The sequence below is a fragment of the Rhopilema esculentum genome, chromosome 19, assembly GCF_057945365.1.
Source record: "Rhopilema esculentum isolate cy_ngs chromosome 19, ASM5794536v1, whole genome shotgun sequence".
Lineage (NCBI taxonomy): Eukaryota > Metazoa > Cnidaria > Scyphozoa > Rhizostomeae > Rhizostomatidae > Rhopilema > Rhopilema esculentum.
Genome location: NC_142833.1, coordinates 9232022 through 9249300, shown reverse-complemented (window position 1 = coordinate 9249300; position 17279 = coordinate 9232022). Strand labels below are relative to the sequence as shown.

General features: G+C 38.5%; 1 protein-coding gene across 3 annotated transcripts in view; it reads right to left on the bottom strand.

Annotated features, from left to right (window-relative positions):
• Positions 1–17279, bottom strand: part of LOC148958023 (uncharacterized) — a 43956-nt gene that overhangs the window by 19818 nt on the left and 6859 nt on the right. For 2 of the 3 annotated variants that reach the window (XM_089113962.1, XM_089113964.1), the window contains 28 exons: positions 16900–17046; positions 16574–16717; positions 16096–16251; positions 15487–15633; positions 14969–15124; positions 14538–14690; positions 13776–13946; positions 13189–13326; positions 12809–12952; positions 12075–12227; positions 11430–11459; positions 10827–11123; positions 10064–10264; positions 9284–9439; positions 8791–8883; positions 6247–6429; positions 5884–6054; positions 5548–5724; positions 5167–5334; positions 4755–4920; positions 4093–4337; positions 3405–3590; positions 2939–3109; positions 2624–2794; positions 2115–2294; positions 1467–1643; positions 942–1109; positions 181–555 (listed from right to left, as the gene is read on the bottom strand). In XM_089113962.1, coding sequence (XP_088970088.1) covers positions 181–555; positions 942–1109; positions 1467–1643; positions 2115–2294; positions 2624–2794; positions 2939–3109; positions 3405–3590; positions 4093–4337; positions 4755–4920; positions 5167–5334; positions 5548–5724; positions 5884–6054; positions 6247–6429; positions 8791–8883; positions 9284–9439; positions 10064–10264; positions 10827–11123; positions 11430–11459; positions 12075–12227; positions 12809–12952; positions 13189–13326; positions 13776–13946; positions 14538–14690; positions 14969–15124; positions 15487–15633; positions 16096–16251; positions 16574–16717; positions 16900–17046 — 4824 coding nt within the window. The remainder of the gene's footprint in view (positions 1–180; positions 556–941; positions 1110–1466; positions 1644–2114; positions 2295–2623; positions 2795–2938; positions 3110–3404; positions 3591–4092; positions 4338–4754; positions 4921–5166; positions 5335–5547; positions 5725–5883; positions 6055–6246; positions 6430–8790; positions 8884–9283; positions 9440–10063; positions 10265–10826; positions 11124–11429; positions 11460–12074; positions 12228–12808; positions 12953–13188; positions 13327–13775; positions 13947–14537; positions 14691–14968; positions 15125–15486; positions 15634–16095; positions 16252–16573; positions 16718–16899; positions 17047–17279) is intronic. The other variant, XM_089113963.1, reaches the window with a different exon arrangement.

The following is a 17279-nucleotide window of genomic DNA, read 5'->3' as shown; positions in this document are numbered from 1 at the left end:
TAAAGATTGTAGAAAAACTACCTGTCCAGAATAATTGGACATTAACAAAAAACATTGAACAGGTACAAAATGTGTATTGGTACTGGTACAGAAATGCTCTCTTCAGTACAAAATTGAACGGCAAGCGCAACAAACTTGACTGTAGCTAAAAACGTTCCTTTACAAAAAATGGACACTTACCATTTGCTAAGCCATACACATAATTTGCTTTCTCTTTACCAACACAGACCAAGTCTGGTGACTTGCATGATTCGTACTTCCCTAGAGTTGGCGCTCCTCCTCTTGCGATGCATGAGCTAGACGGGCCATCCTTATTGTATGTCTTCGCTACATTAGGCCCCGAATAACATTTTGACAAAGACTGGATCGAAAAATGTGTGTACTGCTTCTGAAAGGCTGCGTTGGCGCATAAGCAGATCACCTCTTCGATGTACTGATCAAAGTTTTCATAGTCAAGATTGCTGCTATCATCAAATAACAGTTCTGGCAATGGCTTCTGCACCTGCGCCTGCGAAGTGTCCGCAAAACAACCGATGTCTTTGTATGGAACAAGGCCTGATACAACAGAGAATTGCCTTCAGTAAAATTGCAAAACACGGCCTGAAATGCTTTACCGAATAGTTACAAAATGATTTTTTTCATAGAGCAGCTTAAAGTTTCTGTTTCCCGATACTTATATTATAAATTTATTTACTTACAAGCACTCCCTAAACATTTAAAAATGAGCTGTTTAATGACACCGTTAGTCTGTGAGTTAGCGGCGTCCAGAAACGAATACTTTTCCTGTCGAAAATCTCTTACATCATTATCTAAAAAGAACCCATCTAATAAACATTAACAATGCACGCGGTCGGAGCCTCCAAGGACAAAATTCTTGTACGGTGCTAAACTGTCTAACAAGGCACTTATTTGAATGCTCCTACAAAATAAATAATACTTACAGCAAGGTCCTTCATTGCATGGCTTACTCTCCGTATCATTACCAGAACAAAACTTCCCACCGTATTGAGGCAGGGGGTTGCTGCAGGACCTAGAGCGGTGCACTTGCCCCAGGCCACATGTCTTCGAGCAAGCACTCCAAGATGTCCATTCCGTGAAATTCCCATCAACTAGAAAAGACATTGGAATATTGTCGAATGAGATGAAGATTGCTTTCGTGAGAAAAATTTCGAATCTTTAACTCAAGATAATGTGTTTTGATCTTGGATTTTCTTTGAAAATATATATTTGAACTTATGTGTTTGCTGTTTACGAATTGCTGTTTACGGGTCTGTCAGAAAATGCTTGATGCCGCATAGGTAGAGCTGTATATAACAGTTGCCTAGGGATCGCATTAAGCGTGAAACTCTGAGTAGCAACTTAGAAGCATCCTGTCCAATACATTAATAGCGTTTCGATTTATCATACAACCTGTGTTTACATTTCACAAACAAGATACGTAGCATGTAAAGAGGTTTCAGCCTTACTTGGACAGTTTGATAAGTTACACTGTCGCAGATCTTTTGCTGGCCCAATAAGAGAGCAGTTTTTGCCTCCATTTAGAGGCGATGGGTTGTTGCACTTTCGTGACCTTGATTGCAGGCCGGCGCCACAGGATTGATCACAAAGAGACCATTCACTCCACTCTGAATAATTTCCGTTTTCTGAAAAGAAACAAATTATCTTATTTAACGGCATGTATAAGGTATATAACATGGTAAGTTCACGATTTTAGACCTCAGTCTTTTTAAAGTAGCGTACAGTAGATATTTGTGCTACGCACTATTTCAAATCAAATATCCTTTTAAAAAAAGTTTGTAATAGATTTATGCAAATAAGATGCAGTGCTGAATCAAGATAGAAATGCTTGATAAAAAATAATTGCTTAAAAGCTTAACATGCAGCAACGAACGGCTGGAAGATTCCTTTGCGTAACAGCGAAATCCTAACTATCCTCTGATAGCCTGCAATTGCCCATTACAACCCCTACCTGACCCCAAACAGCCCTGAATTGACCCCAAACAGCCCTTAATTGACCCCAAACTAACTTTGACTACCCTGAACCAATTCTAACAGTAAGTAGCTACTAAAAACCAATGTGAAAGAGAGACTAAGGTTATCCGATGTAAACTCACGGGCACATGGTGCCACACCACATTCCTTTGTTTCTGAGCTCGGTCCTAATTCAGAGCAATCTTTACCGCCATTGGCAGGAGCTGGGTTGGTACAAGTCCTGCCTCTCAATTTGTAACCTCCACCACACGTGCGAGAACAAGTTCCCCATTCAGACCAATCCGTGTAATTTCCGTCGATTGCTGAAGCATGAAAAAACAAAATTTACTTTTTTCACATCAGTGTACATTCCCTCTTTCAGATTCAGTCACTAATTTTACTCACAGATTGTTTCTAAGACACTTAAGTTTGGCAATCATCAAAATATGTGGTTCCTATCCTTTAACAGCTTTTATAACTTTGATTTCCATATAGCAAAAACCATATTTCTCAGAACAAAGCTATTAATTCTTTATCAGAAAACACTATTTAGGCTAAGGGTCATAATGCATCGATTTCTTCGTTAAAAATATAACATTTAGGACGAGGTTCAAGGGCTGATTTTGTCTCATTTTTTGTGAGGGTCACTTACGACATTTGAAGCCAGTGTAGCATTGCTGCAGATCTGTGGCTGGACCAACACATTCTGCTCCACCGAACATGGCTGGTGGATCATCGTCCTCTCTATGGCGGATCTGCACGCCCTGATCACATGTAGCACTACATCTGCTCCACTGACTCCATTCTGACCAAGAGCAGTTCACTAGTGCAAAAAAGTACAAAAAATTGTCAGTAAATATAACAACTATGCGTTAAGTTTCCTCCAATTGGCACGGTGGGTAAATACCAGACCCTAACTACGGCGGATACAACACGGCCACAAAAACTATTCATATGATCAGCGTACCTGGACATGGCACATTTTCACAGGTTTCTGATTGCACAGCCGGACCTTGGCAGCCAGGTTTTCCATAAGCTGGGGGAGGGTTGTCGCATTCCCGGAACCTTTGCCGGATTCCTTCTCCGCAGGATAATGAGCAGGCAGTCCAGTTCGACCATTTTCCCCAATTTGCTGGTCCTGCATGAAAGAACAAATACATAAATTTATACAAACCAACCCTTCTAAAAATTTTCTCTCAAGCTCTTGGTTTTTTTGCCTTAGTAGCAGATGTTTATCTCAACATAAAAGGATTGTGAACAGCTTTCCTTTTTAACTACAGCCGTAAAATAGTAGTGGTTTTACGTTTGGTTCGCATTAGTAATGGAATTAACTGTCGGACATTTACAGATTCAAGAAACTTTCCTTACAAATGCGAACCAAAAGTAAATCTTTTCATTGCACCAAAAAAATGAAGATTTTGTTTGTTCTGTACCTTCACATTTAATTTTCATGCATGGTTTTGTCTCAACCGGTTCACCAAGATGAGAACAGTTTTTTCCTCCAAATGCAGGTTTTGGATTGGTGCATTCTCTGACACGTGACTGCTGGCCCTCGCCGCAAGTTGTAGAGCATTCACTCCAGTCGCTCCATTGTGTGTAATTTCCATCCACTGCAGTTACTGAAGTACAGAAAAAATTGACACATTTCTATATATTCCAGTTTCATACACAACGATACAGCTGTAATATTATGCACAAGTATGCTGCCTGTGATTGTCAATGCTGTTAATGAACAGGTGAAATGGTAAGACGTTGTTTGTAGTGGAGTCGGGCATTGGAGTCGGGCTTTTAAGTCAGAAATATTATTATATCTCACAAGCAAGTAAAGGCAAACAATTCAGAACATATTATGTAGTCTGTCTAGTTTGTCCGCAGCTTTTTTTATAAAGACTTTAACTAATTGTAACAAACTTTTCAACAAATTGAAAAAATATCCACAATACCAAGCCAGGAACAAGGCCTAACGAAACTCAGTCCTGGACACTTGAAGGAAATGGAATATTTCAAGCTGCTACATCGTGGTTCTTATTGCAATAGCAAAGTGGCTGCTAAAAGTCAAAGTTTGCACATAGAGCTTCTAACAAAAGGGTTAAGATGTATGAAGTGACATTTCTTGCTCACCATTCTCCAAGCCATAGACAAAATTTGTCATCTCTTGCCCGATGCAGGTAGACGAGGGCTGTTGGCACTGTTTGTAATTTGTATCCATGCATCCGATCCATGGCTTGTTATCCGGCCTAAATCTGAACAGCGTCTCTTTTCCTTGTGAGGCATAAGTCTTTGCAACATCGGGACCGGAGTAGCACTCTCCGTATTCCTGGATTGAAAAATGCGTGAATTTCTTCTCTTTAGACACTTTTGCACACCTGGAAAGAGAGACATTTCGAAAAAACTTTATTTTAAACTTTATTAAAATTTTATTTCGACAGGTTTTGGTTGGCCTATTCATTCAGAAACTGAAAAAATTAAAATGTTGAATATAAAATGCGACACTATTTTTGCTAACCATCATTGGTAATTTACAAATGGTGCTCAATGGTGAAGGAAGTTAGGATAAAATTCATAACCTCGCGGCTTCTTAATTAATCACTATGGATGTAGGAAATAAATGGTGCAGGTAATTTTGTGCAATTGGCTTGTTTTGCGTTATATTACTTTAGATGAAGACATGCTCAAAAGACAAATTCTGGTTTCTTCTACTCCAAGAATTTTCTTCTTGTTTGAAATTGATAATCAAAATACTGAACACAGAGAGAGTAAATATCATGATCGTTCAAGCATACCTGCAAATCAGCTCAGTGACGTACGAATCAAAGTCCTGGCCATGAACAGGAATACCACTATAAACATCATCTTTCGGGTCTCGATCAGTAAAGAGCAGTTGCGGAAGAGGGCGTGGAATTGCGCCAGTGTCCTTGAAGCAACCTATGTCTTTATAAGGAATGTCGCCTGAAAATAAGCGTAGAAGAATAAACAACATTTCGAAACAAGAATGTTTGAACATAGGATATAAATCAACAGAGAGGAAGATTCATATGCGGCGTGATGTTCAGCGAATACTTTGTAAGAAAGAACCTTTCTCAAAAGAAAACAATTACCAGTTTAAACACGACAAATATTCGACACGCAAATTTATACTTGTAATTCTTGAATTTGCTTAAAAAAGTTATTCAAAAGACATTCAAAGAAACTCACAGCATTCCGCCTGCTTGCAGAATATAACTGAAGTTGAATTTCCAGCACAGGAAGTGCCACCGTTTGCTGGTGGCGGAGAATCACAACTTCTCTTCCTAGACATCGTTCCATCACCACATGTCTTTGAGCACTGGCTCCATGGAGACCAGTTCGACCACGAGCCGTCACCTGTAATGCAAAATGATGATTTTGTTTTTACAGTTTACATAAAATTGCAAATACTGCATTTGGTGTAAATCGAACACTTGTTTTTGGCTTCAAAAGCAACGATCATTCCACTGAGCCAAATGGCCCATTTTATAAAAATAATAATAATATTTTATTGTTACCATGAAAGTTCACAAATTTGCATATTTTTATAATTGTATTTGCCTAACTTACGTGGACAGGGATCTTTCAAACATCCCAGAACTTCTTCGCCAAGCCCAAGACTGCTACAGTCTTTTCCTCCATATTTTGGGGAAGGATTAGTACAATCTCGCTGCCTGGATTTTGTTCCATTACCGCAAGTGACAGAGCATTCGGTCCAGCTGGTCCACGACGAGTAATTACCATGGACTAAAAGATAGATCATTGTTTTTCCATAACAAATACACAACAGGAAGCTGCGAAAAAGGGGTCTTTCTCAGTTGACAACTTTGACATAAATTTTTGAAATTTTATCAGTCGTAAGTTTTTTTAGAGCCAGTCGAAAATCTGAAGTTTAAGAAGGGATACCTGGGCATGGGGTTTGGTGACATTCATCTTGTGCCATATCTGCTCCTTCGCATATCTTGCCTCCATTTGTAGGCATAGGGTTGTTGCACTCGCGCCAGTGGGTCCTGTACCCGATACCACAAGTAACGCTGCAGGCGCTCCACTGCCCCCATGCGCCCCAGTTGCCATCAACTGAAAAAAGCACAAATGCTACGTTTAAGAAACTAGCAGAAAATGACGCAAATTGAATGGACTGGTCCTTGCAAGACACGATTTCAATTACAAACTGAATTTCACGATTTAAATTACAAACTGGGGAAAAACGAGCTTATACGATCTTAACCCTCTCGTACGAGACACATTAATTGTTTCCAAAAGACCTACTTGCGCATGGTCCCATATCACAACTGGTCGACTCGTCTTCAGGGCCAAGACCAGCCTCGATGCAGTTAAGGCCGCCATACTGAGGTTCAGGCGTATCGCACTCCCGATGCCTTGTTCTGTATCCAACACCGCATGATACGGAACATTTTGTCCAGTTTGACCAGGATCCAAAGCCTCCGTCAACTACAAGGAAGATGGTATTCGTAAATTGCACTGAATGTTTATAACCTTTTAGTTTGATGAATCTGAACTCTTTGCTTATAATTTTCATTGACATTTTAGCTAAGGACACTTATAGCTATTTTGTAATGTTTTAGAGTCAGAGCCTAGAGCCTTAGTATGAGTGTTACACTGTAAACGGAATAACTATCTTTCAACAAAATTATATCTATAACTTGTTTATACTTCAGAATACGCATTACTTTTGTTGCACACGCAAATGCCTGTCATTAATTTTAATAAAGAGCTGCAAAAGCCTCAAAAAGTTATTGTAGTGCATAAGATTTTGAGTTTCTAGTAGCTACACCGGTCCTAAGTACAGTGAAATCCTGTTGTTACGAACTTTGTAGGGACAGAGAAAAAGTTCATAATAGCTGGAATTTGCTCTATAGAAGTAAAATTTCGTGGAAAGATTATCAATAAATTACGTCTGTCTACCTAATGGACTCTCTCCTCCTATTATCTAGACCTAATTGGCACATTGCATTATTCGCTGTTGACAGACTTGCAATCCTTGCTGCTCTAATAGTTGTTGTCAATAGAAAGTAAACGTTGTGAATTTTTTCTGATAACTTTTTTGAAAACGAGGCATGACAGATAATTTTTGATAGCAGTGATCAGTCAGTATCCATGAATTTCTGAAGAAACCAGCCAAATGTACTTCTTTTCTCTTGACAACGGCTTTTTCATATAGCATCGAAAGAGACCCTCTTTCTGACACGACCCTCTTTCTCAAAAGATCGTTTTATCAACCTTATTTATGGGAAGGAGACCAAAGGTTTGATTCACTATAACGCAATTCTGTTATACCAAGGGCCCGATATATGGAGTGCAGCTAAGTTTATGATTGTCCCTCACCCCTTAATATAAAAACATTGTAACCCCTTTTTGAAATGCGGGTTTTGTCAAAAATCACGCTCTATCGAATTTGAGATTTGATTGAGAAAGATTTGTTCGAGATCTCAATAAAAATAAGTTTGATTGAGATCTTACATGTTTTTTATTAAATGTATATCATCTCGGTTTCTAGTATGCCACCATTGGTAACCACAATGAAAGCACGTGTAAAAACTTCTTTTTTAGCGTAAAAACGAAACGTTAGAATGGCTCGGAAGGATTCAAATATTGGCCAGAAAAATATTGTCTATTTATAGATTGATTTGTGCAATCCAAAAACAAAGAAGCAGTGAAAAAGCCAGATGTTTTGTGTCATACGATATTTATAAAGGCAAGCGGTATTGTGTCCGGGGAAACCTTAGTTACAGCAACAGGTACTGTTTATGATGAGGTGTTGAAAAGAACCCTAGATGTTAGCAATAGCAGTAGTTGTCTACGAAAATGGTTGCAGTTTTATTTGCCTCTGAAATACATTCACAAAGAGAATATTTGATAATCCTAAATAATAACGAAAAAGTTGCATCGACTTTTTCTGTTTAATAAAATTCTGAAAATGTTCTGCATTTCAAATTTGCATTCTTTTAGAAAGTTCGTGCAGGCAGCTATTGCTGAAAATGTGTCCAATAAAAGCTGTTATTCTTGCAGCTTTTATAGCCCATAATATAACCCATCAAATGCCGATGAATGAAAGAATATGCTCCACCCTCAAAACAAAGCATCGTATTTAGAATCAACGCCGCTATAAAGAATAGGCCTCTTAAGGTTGCTGAAAATTCTAGCAGTTTATCTATGAGCGAATGTGGTTAGCAAAAGCCGAACGCAGCAGGAGATTCTCAGCCCGTACTAAGCTCAGAACATCAGTTTTCGATGCTTGGAGTATGGGTTGCTTTAACTAAAGGGCGAAGTTGGCTTTTAAGAGCTTGTACTTAGCCGTCGAATTTCCTTCTGCATTGACTAACGTGTGATAATCATGACAGAAAGAAGCACAGAGAAAGCCACTTTATTTTTTCGAAGTTTTTAATCGTGAAATTCCATGACTAAGTACAAGGTCTTGCAGCAATTACGGGCTATTCAACACAACTTCGTGTAAGCTTTAGGTCAATCTACTAACAATATAATATAATCAGGTTTTGAAGTGTTTTAGATCTCATTTAATGTCTCTCTTCTTGCGGTACAGCTCTACGGTTCTGAGCCAAGGAAAGATAAAATTTGACCTTACAAGCATCGCCTTATCAGAATTGGAGAACTGGGACGACTTTTTTGAACTCTTGTTTCTGATATTCTGAGCTTTCGGGCCGGACTTGGAAAAACTCCCTTGATGCGTTTTAAGGTTTGCCGGTAATTGAAGGGGCTGACCCAACATAGTTTGTTGAATGGTCTGAGGTAAGGGATTATTTCGCCCAACACTGTACTTAGCTGCAAACATACTTGGCTCGTCCGTGATTGGTGGTCGTGTTGGTGGTGAAGTGCAGTTCTCACAGGGCGGGCAGACGCCGAGAAGAGGGGATGGACATTCAGTACCTGTAAATTGAATAATAAATTTAGTAAAATTGTTAAACTTTAGTAAGAAAGCTTTGCTTAAGTTTTTAAAACATCGTTCAAAATCAGGCCTATATAAAGTAACTGCTCTTATGGCACTTTTGGCACTATGGAACTATTCTTATAGTACAAAATGACCACGCGAAACCGATGAGATTCTGCTATTCTTAATAATCAAGGCCAGTCAACAATTCTATGGCAAAAGCACAAATTTATATGACTTCACAGATTGCAAATTTAACCTACTTCACTTTAGCCATTCCCTTTTACAAATATTTATTTTCATTACGATCTTCTACAAGACACAAGAGTTGCTTCGCGATAAGACAATGTCAAGCAATTGTTATACTTCTGAGCTCGAAGAAGCTCAGCACTTTCCTACCTTCTCTCAACTTGCAAGTGTCTGCTACAACGCGAACTTGTTCGTCGATCAACGAGCAATTGAAGATGTAAAATTCATCGATGAGACCCTTGAACTGAGTGCCAGAGCCACCGCCTGCTATCTTTGCATAAGCATCCCAGTCTTGAGTAAGAGGACCTAAAATCAGTGTTTAGAATTCAATGTCGATTGCAGATATAAACCTTCCACATAAAGGAAAACGGTGAAAGGGCTAGAAAGAAAATTTACAGAAGAAATCGAATTCTTGAGAAGAACTTCACTAGGTGAAATCCACTAAACAAAGTTGAGATAAAAATCAAAAATTTCTTTGTCAATCAGATTGGAGATTAGTCGTCGTAAGGAGATGATCTAAGCGAATTAAGAAAATCATAGAATGATCAGAATTCATTATTCATTAGAATCATCAGAATCATAAAAAATCATAGAATCATAGAATCATCCGAGAAGAGAATCATAGAATCGTTAGAGCAATAAGAGAATCATAGAATGGAAAAGAATACATTTTGTTAAAGGCTATAAATTAATCAATAAGGATATCTAAAAGGTTATCAATCTGTGCAATGCGTAACATTAGAGTTATGATTGAACACCTCCAGCTTTCCAACGAACATGACCTTTAAACAATAAGAAAAGTGAGCAAAGGCTAAAAAAATCATTGATTTCGCAAAGATCTTATGGCGCAAATTTTAACAACGCTAATGATGCAGAGCGGTGGGAACTTCGCATGAAACCAGCTGGATGATCTAGCAATACAAGATGTACCTTGGCCGACTGTAACCTTGCTTTCTTCTGCGTTGACAAAGAATCGGACTTTTCCACTCGTAACATCGTATGATCCAGCGATGTGAATCCAAGTCTTTGAAGGTATCAATGACTCGGTAACTATGAAGAAGACTCTCTTCCCAACTGGATCGATGTGATACCAACGAATTTTTCCTTGCTCCACCTCCAGGAAGAAGTTGTCTATAACAAAATCAGATTCTTAAAAAGTCATTCATCTGGAGGGCTCTTTGTGTTAACGCAATTCCTAAATGCAAGAAAGCAAACAGCGAAATTGGACCAGTTGAGAAAAATGAAAGTTAAATAACTAATACAAAATATTCTGATGCATTAAAAGTATCCACATGAAGTCAAATGCTGTTTTTGAGCAGTATTAGCTATTCGTAAGTGATAATGAGTTCTTTCTTTGAGACTGTAAGCAGTGTTCTTCTTTCTATGCCACGAACGTCAAAGAATGAAGCTTGGGCGAAAGAAATCAAAACTGTCAAATGTTTTACTTCAGGTAGGCCATTTGACATATATTTATTTAACCCTGTGGGTAATTCGCAGAGTTCATCTTTCATTAGAATAATACCGTTGAGCTTTGAAAATATTCCTTGAAAAAAATGAGTTAAAGGCGAAGTTTTGGTACTTCCTTAAGCAGAGGTCTTCAATTGGGAAGGCCAAGGGGATGAAATCTAAAAGTCGAAACGGGAAGGAACGATACAAACTTAAGATAAAAGTCATGGTACATGACCTAACTGACCTGCACTACTCCCACCAGCTCTAGTTGCAAATATGGTTTGTCTGTCTACACTCGACTCGATGTAAATCCAAGCAGCAACTGTAATGGCTACTGATGGCTTTGGGTTGAACTTTGAGCCATCGAAAACTATTTCTCCGCCATCTAACTTGACGGCGTAGCCACAGCTGAAGTTGCCATTGACAAAGGTGAGATTGCCATCGAGTTGGGCATCGTTGTGATAGGGACTTTCATCATAAACAATTTTATTCAGCTCGTCAATTCGGTCGAAGCTCAGGTAGGCAACAAGGCATTCTGGGTCTGAATTCACAAAAACAAACATTGAATGAATTGAGATTTCTGTAACTTGGATATCATAAAAAGGCAAAGGCACTTCCAGTCTGATTGGTTGAAAATAGAACGATGCATTTATCACAAGCCAATTAGATGATTTCAGTCAAACCTTTGCAAGAAATTGTGATATGGTCTAAAGTAATGTCATTGCATGATTCAAATTTATTTAAATATATTGTTTTCTCAAGGTGAGAGTTTTTGAATCCACTTGTTAATGCATCCCCAAAGTGGTAGGTAGCCAAACTGCTAAAATTAAGTAGAAAAACAACTTACATGGCCCTGGTTGCGGTCTTGGCGTTGTTTCTAAAAGAAAAATGTAAATTTTATGAGTTTTTAAATATGGTAAAAATAGTAGATAAGACAGAAAATATAAACATCTGTCATTGAAGATGTTTTGACAGAAGGAGTAGCTGATCCTTGAACTCTTTGATTCTTTGAAGGAGTAGCAATTCATTCCAGAATGTTACTAAGCAGAACAAACTATTGAGGAGTTGGAAGCTGGCCAATGGAAAACTGAGGAAAAAGCCTTTTACCTAACTGGTATCATATTTCGAGTATGGTTGAAATGCTGCAATTATAAAGATCCTATCCGCTATTATTCTATTTAAAAAACAAGGGAATATTTTAATGACTTTTAAACTATGTGCAAGTTGGAATTGAACTTTAATTATTTGAATAACAGAACAGCTGGCTGGAAGTTTAGAAAGAAATACATTGCGAGCACATTAGACTTTTGTTGTGGATGAGCACATTAGACTATTGGCCATCATTGAATATTCTTATTAGAGCAAAACGTGGCGGTGATCGTGCAAACATAAGCTAGGACTGGGAGCGGAGTGATAATGACATATGCACCATCAGATAGGTGCACCTATGATAAAAAAAGCAAGAAAATCTTAGGGTTGTGTTATATCGTACTTGGTGGTGTGGTTGTAGAAGGGGGGCAAGGCTGTTTATTACAAATTCGGCTTTCAATCTCTTGTTCAAAATGGGAGCACGTCCTGAACCGCTCTTGATATCCTCCTCCGCAGGAAAGCGAGCATTTCGACCACTTTGACCACTCGGTGCATTCTGCAGTGATGGAGGATATCAAGAGATTAGCAAGGAAGCTTTCACAGATTCGAGGCTGCTAGCGAAAAGAATATAAATAGTATGTTTTGACGATAAATGATCTGAAAACAACTCGAAAGTTTATGAAACAAGAAATAACGCGGATGACTAAAACTTTCGAAAGAGAGCCCGATTCTGCGATCTCATCAGATTGTTGATAGAAATAGTATTGAGATGATTGGTCTAGTCATGTGGGGTGAATTCTTGAAGCGTTGTAGTACAATTTGCGTATTTTGCTAACTAGACAATGCTTTTGCTGCCACGATGTATTACTGTTCATATCAACCCTCCCATTAAATGACGCAAAATATCAAACGTTCAAACGGTTTTCAAACGTTATCTGAAGTCAATTTTGCTAAAATGTTTAGTTCATCTCATACTTTTGGTTTTTCCGACGCGTTCGAAATCGGTTATCAATTATCTTGCTTTGTTGGCTTCCCAACCAAGAGGTGCTTGAACAATCAACTGCGCATTATAAAGGTGACCAAATCGAAAAGAAATTATTGTATAAAAATAGTGTAAATTACTGAGACTTCACTTACCGGGAAGAGGGGTCGTCGTAGGTACAGTGGTTATATTTGGTGTTGAAGCAGTAGTGGTCATTTTTGGTGTAGAAGGCGTAGTTGGTGGCGGAGTCGTAGTTGATGGCGGCGTCGAAGGAGCAGTTGTTGGTGTGGTGGCATTTCCTAATAGGTAAGTTCAAGTTAGTAAGCAGGCAGTAGAGCTCACGGGGCCTTTGCTAGCTTTGTAATATTGAAAATAAATCGGATTGAATGGTTACAAACAGTGCTTCGGCATTTGTAGTAGGCTTAAATGTGTTTTGCGTTTGTATTTAGTGTTTTGCGAAAGATTTAGTGATAGCCAAAGCAATATTCAATGTGTTAAGTTTCTCTTTTACACGCTAAGCTTAAAAATAACTCACCGGGACAAGGCAATGTGTTACAAGGTCTTGCTTGCAGCTCGTCGTGTTCATGGGTGCTGTTTTTGCAATGCCTTATTCTTGATTGCAGCCCATTGCATGTAGCGGAGCATTCAGACCAATTTGACCAAACTGAGCAAACTAAAAAAGCAGAAGACGAAAATAGATATATAAATATTATGACAGAGAACGCTTACTACAATGAGCAACAGAACTTGCTTTATCATATCTGTCTGAGCATTCTACCCATTTATTAAAATTTGCTTTTATCGCCAGAACTTTTTTAAGCTTGATAAAGAATGTTTGTTTCTTTATGCAATTATAAAAGTTTCAGAAGCGAGATTCAAATGAAAAATCTCTAAGCAAAAAAAGTTCAAAGCACCCTTTCAATCTGGAGGGCCTTCTAATGACAGGGGGGGGGGTAATAGCTACTTTGCAACTTTAATAAAATAGTTAACGTGAATACTTTGCTTTGCTTATTGCGCTTTGCGGATTGCACTTTGCTTAAAAAACAGAATTTCCCTTCATAAAATGCAACAACTGTTATCAAATAGTTCAGCCGAGAAAAATGCAATAAAAATTGAACAAACCTGTTGGAGAGGGTGTGGGTGTCGTTGGAGGCGAAGTCGTAGTTATGCACGGGAATGTGTTACAAGAAACACTATCTTCCTCTACCTTGCCATCACAGGTCCTCCATCTTTCTGAAAAACCGCCCCCGCATGACTTAGAACATGCTGTGAAGGCGGACCATTCACCACATACTAAAAAATAAGTGAGCAGCCGTTAAAAACATTATAGATGAGAGAGCCAGGACAATAGTAGCTATTTCATGATAAAACTCGGAAATGATGGTTCTTTAAAATAATCTTATTGAGGGAAATAAAACTTAAAAAATGACAAGCGTCACAAAGATTAACATTCTACATTGAATCATATATGAGCGAAAAAGCAAGAAATATTTTCATTTCCTCGTTTGTTAATACAGGCCACAATACCAACATGATTATCGAATCCACTTTAATATAACACACAATCACGGTCAATTGTTTCAAAACAATTGCGTCAACATTCCATGTCAAATTCTTTGGAAAATGTTAGTTTGCTAAATTATGAGGAACAGAGAAGCAAAAGTAAAAGTATTCGAGAGGAAAAATGAAAAATATAAGAATACGACTCAAGCCGTGTTTCAAGTGAATTTAACAAGCATTGTACATCTTAGATAAAATATCTGTCGAATGACGCTTGGACACTGTAGGGGAAAACCATGATCGTGTGACGTGACATAATCAGGATACTGAAAAATCATAGCCGGTCTATTTCGTTCTAGTGCAAAGAACATGCGTAGAACGCACCTCTATCGCACTGCTTAGCATTACAAGTCTCGATTTCAGGCTGGTAAAACTTGATTCCATCCTCGCTGTGACATTCCTTTACACGCATTCTGTCACCACCGTTGCAGGTCGCAGAACACTCAGTCCAGGCTCCCCATTCATTGCACTTTATTTCTGCAAAATTGTTTCAGTTAATAAAAATGAGACAAAGAAACCGAGTGAGAGAGGCGAAAGAAATGAAAACGTGTTTCACTTAAGCTAAATAATTAAAAAGGCCTTTGTAGGCTTCCAAGTGATGTATTGACTTTGCAAAGAATTTTCAAAAGAGAACCCAGCCCAGTTACACGATGGCAGCTTTAATAGAACATTGAAAATAGACTATTCCGTATAAAACAATAGGAAGTCAGCAAGTAAAGAGATTGAATAAACAAGCTGTGACAAGCATCACGTACTTGGTTGACAAGGCTGCGTGTTGCACTCTTGCACTTCGCCTTCGCTAAACTTTGTCGTTTTGCCATGGCTATCTATCGAGCAGTTTCTTACACGATGCTGTGATCCTCCTCCGCAAGTTTTTGTGCATTCAGACCATTTTCCCCATATTCCGCAAACTATTAAAATAAAATTGACGAACATATAGAATTTCATTTCTATTCAAAATCTATTCAAAGAACAGTAATAATTGTTCCCAGAAAGCAAAAGCAGCCTACAAGCAGAATCAAACGAACTGAATTTGGAGCACCAAATGTTTTCCCATTCTTTAATAATTATTCATATTCCTATGGATGGCTATTTTTATTTTATTTTATCATATACTGATTGCTGCTCTTTGCACCAGTAGACCTCTTTCACATGCCTATCGCATCACGTGTTAAGATAAAAAAGTCCTATATCCTGTCTTGTTTTGACTAAATGTCATATTGATAATCTCATATTGCGGAAAGTCATAAAAAGCATTACAGTACGCTCCCACCTGGCGGACAGTCTTGGGTGTTGCACACGCGGTGGTCATAATACGTCATATTGTCTCCATTGTCCAATTTGCAATTTGTGTATCTGTATTGCGTCCCTTCCCCACATGACTTTGTGCAGGCCGTCCAAGCTGACCATTGATTACAATCTAAAAGGATTTACATGCTTCAATGTCACTACTGCAACTGGCACATACCTTACTGGCACATACCTTACTGACACATACCTTACTGGCACATACCTTACTGGCACATACCTTATTACTTATCCCTAGGGGCGAGACTTGGTACTTTACTACTTGTTTCGGAGGTGTTCGCAGAAAGTTCTCTAAAAGAGTCTTGATTTTGTCTAACGACCGACGATTCAAACAATTGTTTGGCCTTAGAAAATAATCAAATCCTTTGAGAAAACAAATGCCGAGTAAATCGTTGGGCAAACATCTCGATACTTGCGCGACGAAAAAACCTTTCAGCCTTTCGGCAGAGGGGCCTTAATCTCTTAACAATATCAAGACTATTCAACCAGCTTAACTTTACAACATGCAATGAAATCTAAACAAGGTTAAGGGCAAAACAGCTAGAGCATTTTGAGATTTGCTTCCATTTCTTACCTGGCGGACAAGGGTCAGGATTGCAAATTCTTTGCTCGTAGAATACTCTTGAGAACGATCTGATGCCGTCAGTCAAGCTGCAGTTTCTGTATCTAGCTTGACTACCTTTACCGCAACTTTTGCTGCATTCTGACCACGCAGTCCACGGTTTGCAATCTATATAAACAGAAAATAGAATGAAAGAAAAACCAACATTTTATCGGTAAATATCCGCATGGCTTTAGCGGAAAATTATGAAGGGAGCGAGGAGTAATGACGTCACAATGAATGATGGAAACAGAAGAAATTTTGCAAGTTGAGGATGCAAAAAGGAACTATAAAGTTTCTTAGTCTATTAGGCTGGAGAGGTAGGTCGCTAGCCACAATTGTAAAGAAGACTGATTACAAATGGCTAATTGTGTTGATCAGCTATACATCTCACGTAAATGGCGCACGGCAAAGAGGTTCTGTACACTTTATGATTACAAAAGCCACCTACCAGCGGGGCAGTCTGCCATGTAACATTGCTTCCGATCAATAAAAACTTTAATTTCCCCATTCATACTGCAATTTCTAAATCGCTGCTGGAATCCATAACCGCAAGTGGCAGAGCATTCACTCCATTGGGTCCAGTTTCCACATTCTAAAAAAATACACAGATTTAAGTGGTGTTCTTCTCGTGGAAACATAAGTTAGATATAAAAATTATATAGTAGCAAAATCTACCTTCACCTGCGATAACGCAAGTTTTCAGCTATATACAATTAAGAGATCTTTTGCATATGTTTCTACAAAATTTTTTTGTTGATAGGAGCTGCCACTCACCCATAGAACAGGCGTTCGTATTGCATGGCTGAGTTTCATACTCGACTTCATTGACAAGGACGGCCTTTGTGCAGTTTCTATATCTGTACTTTTGTCCCCCACCGCAAGTCTTGTCACAATTCGTCCATTCTGACCAAGTTCCGCAACCTGTTCATAAAATATAGAAGGATTGAATCTTTTGCTAGTCTCTTTATACACTACCCTATCAAAAGTATTGCACGACCTCGAAGGAGGAAAAATGGCGTATAAAAGATCGAAAGATGTTGTTATGCAAATTAATTGTTTTCTTAAGTGACGAATTGGAATGGGTCGGACGTGAAACGGCCATCAATTAAAACTTCAAGCTATTTCGAGCACTTGCTTAAAAATTAACACCAAAT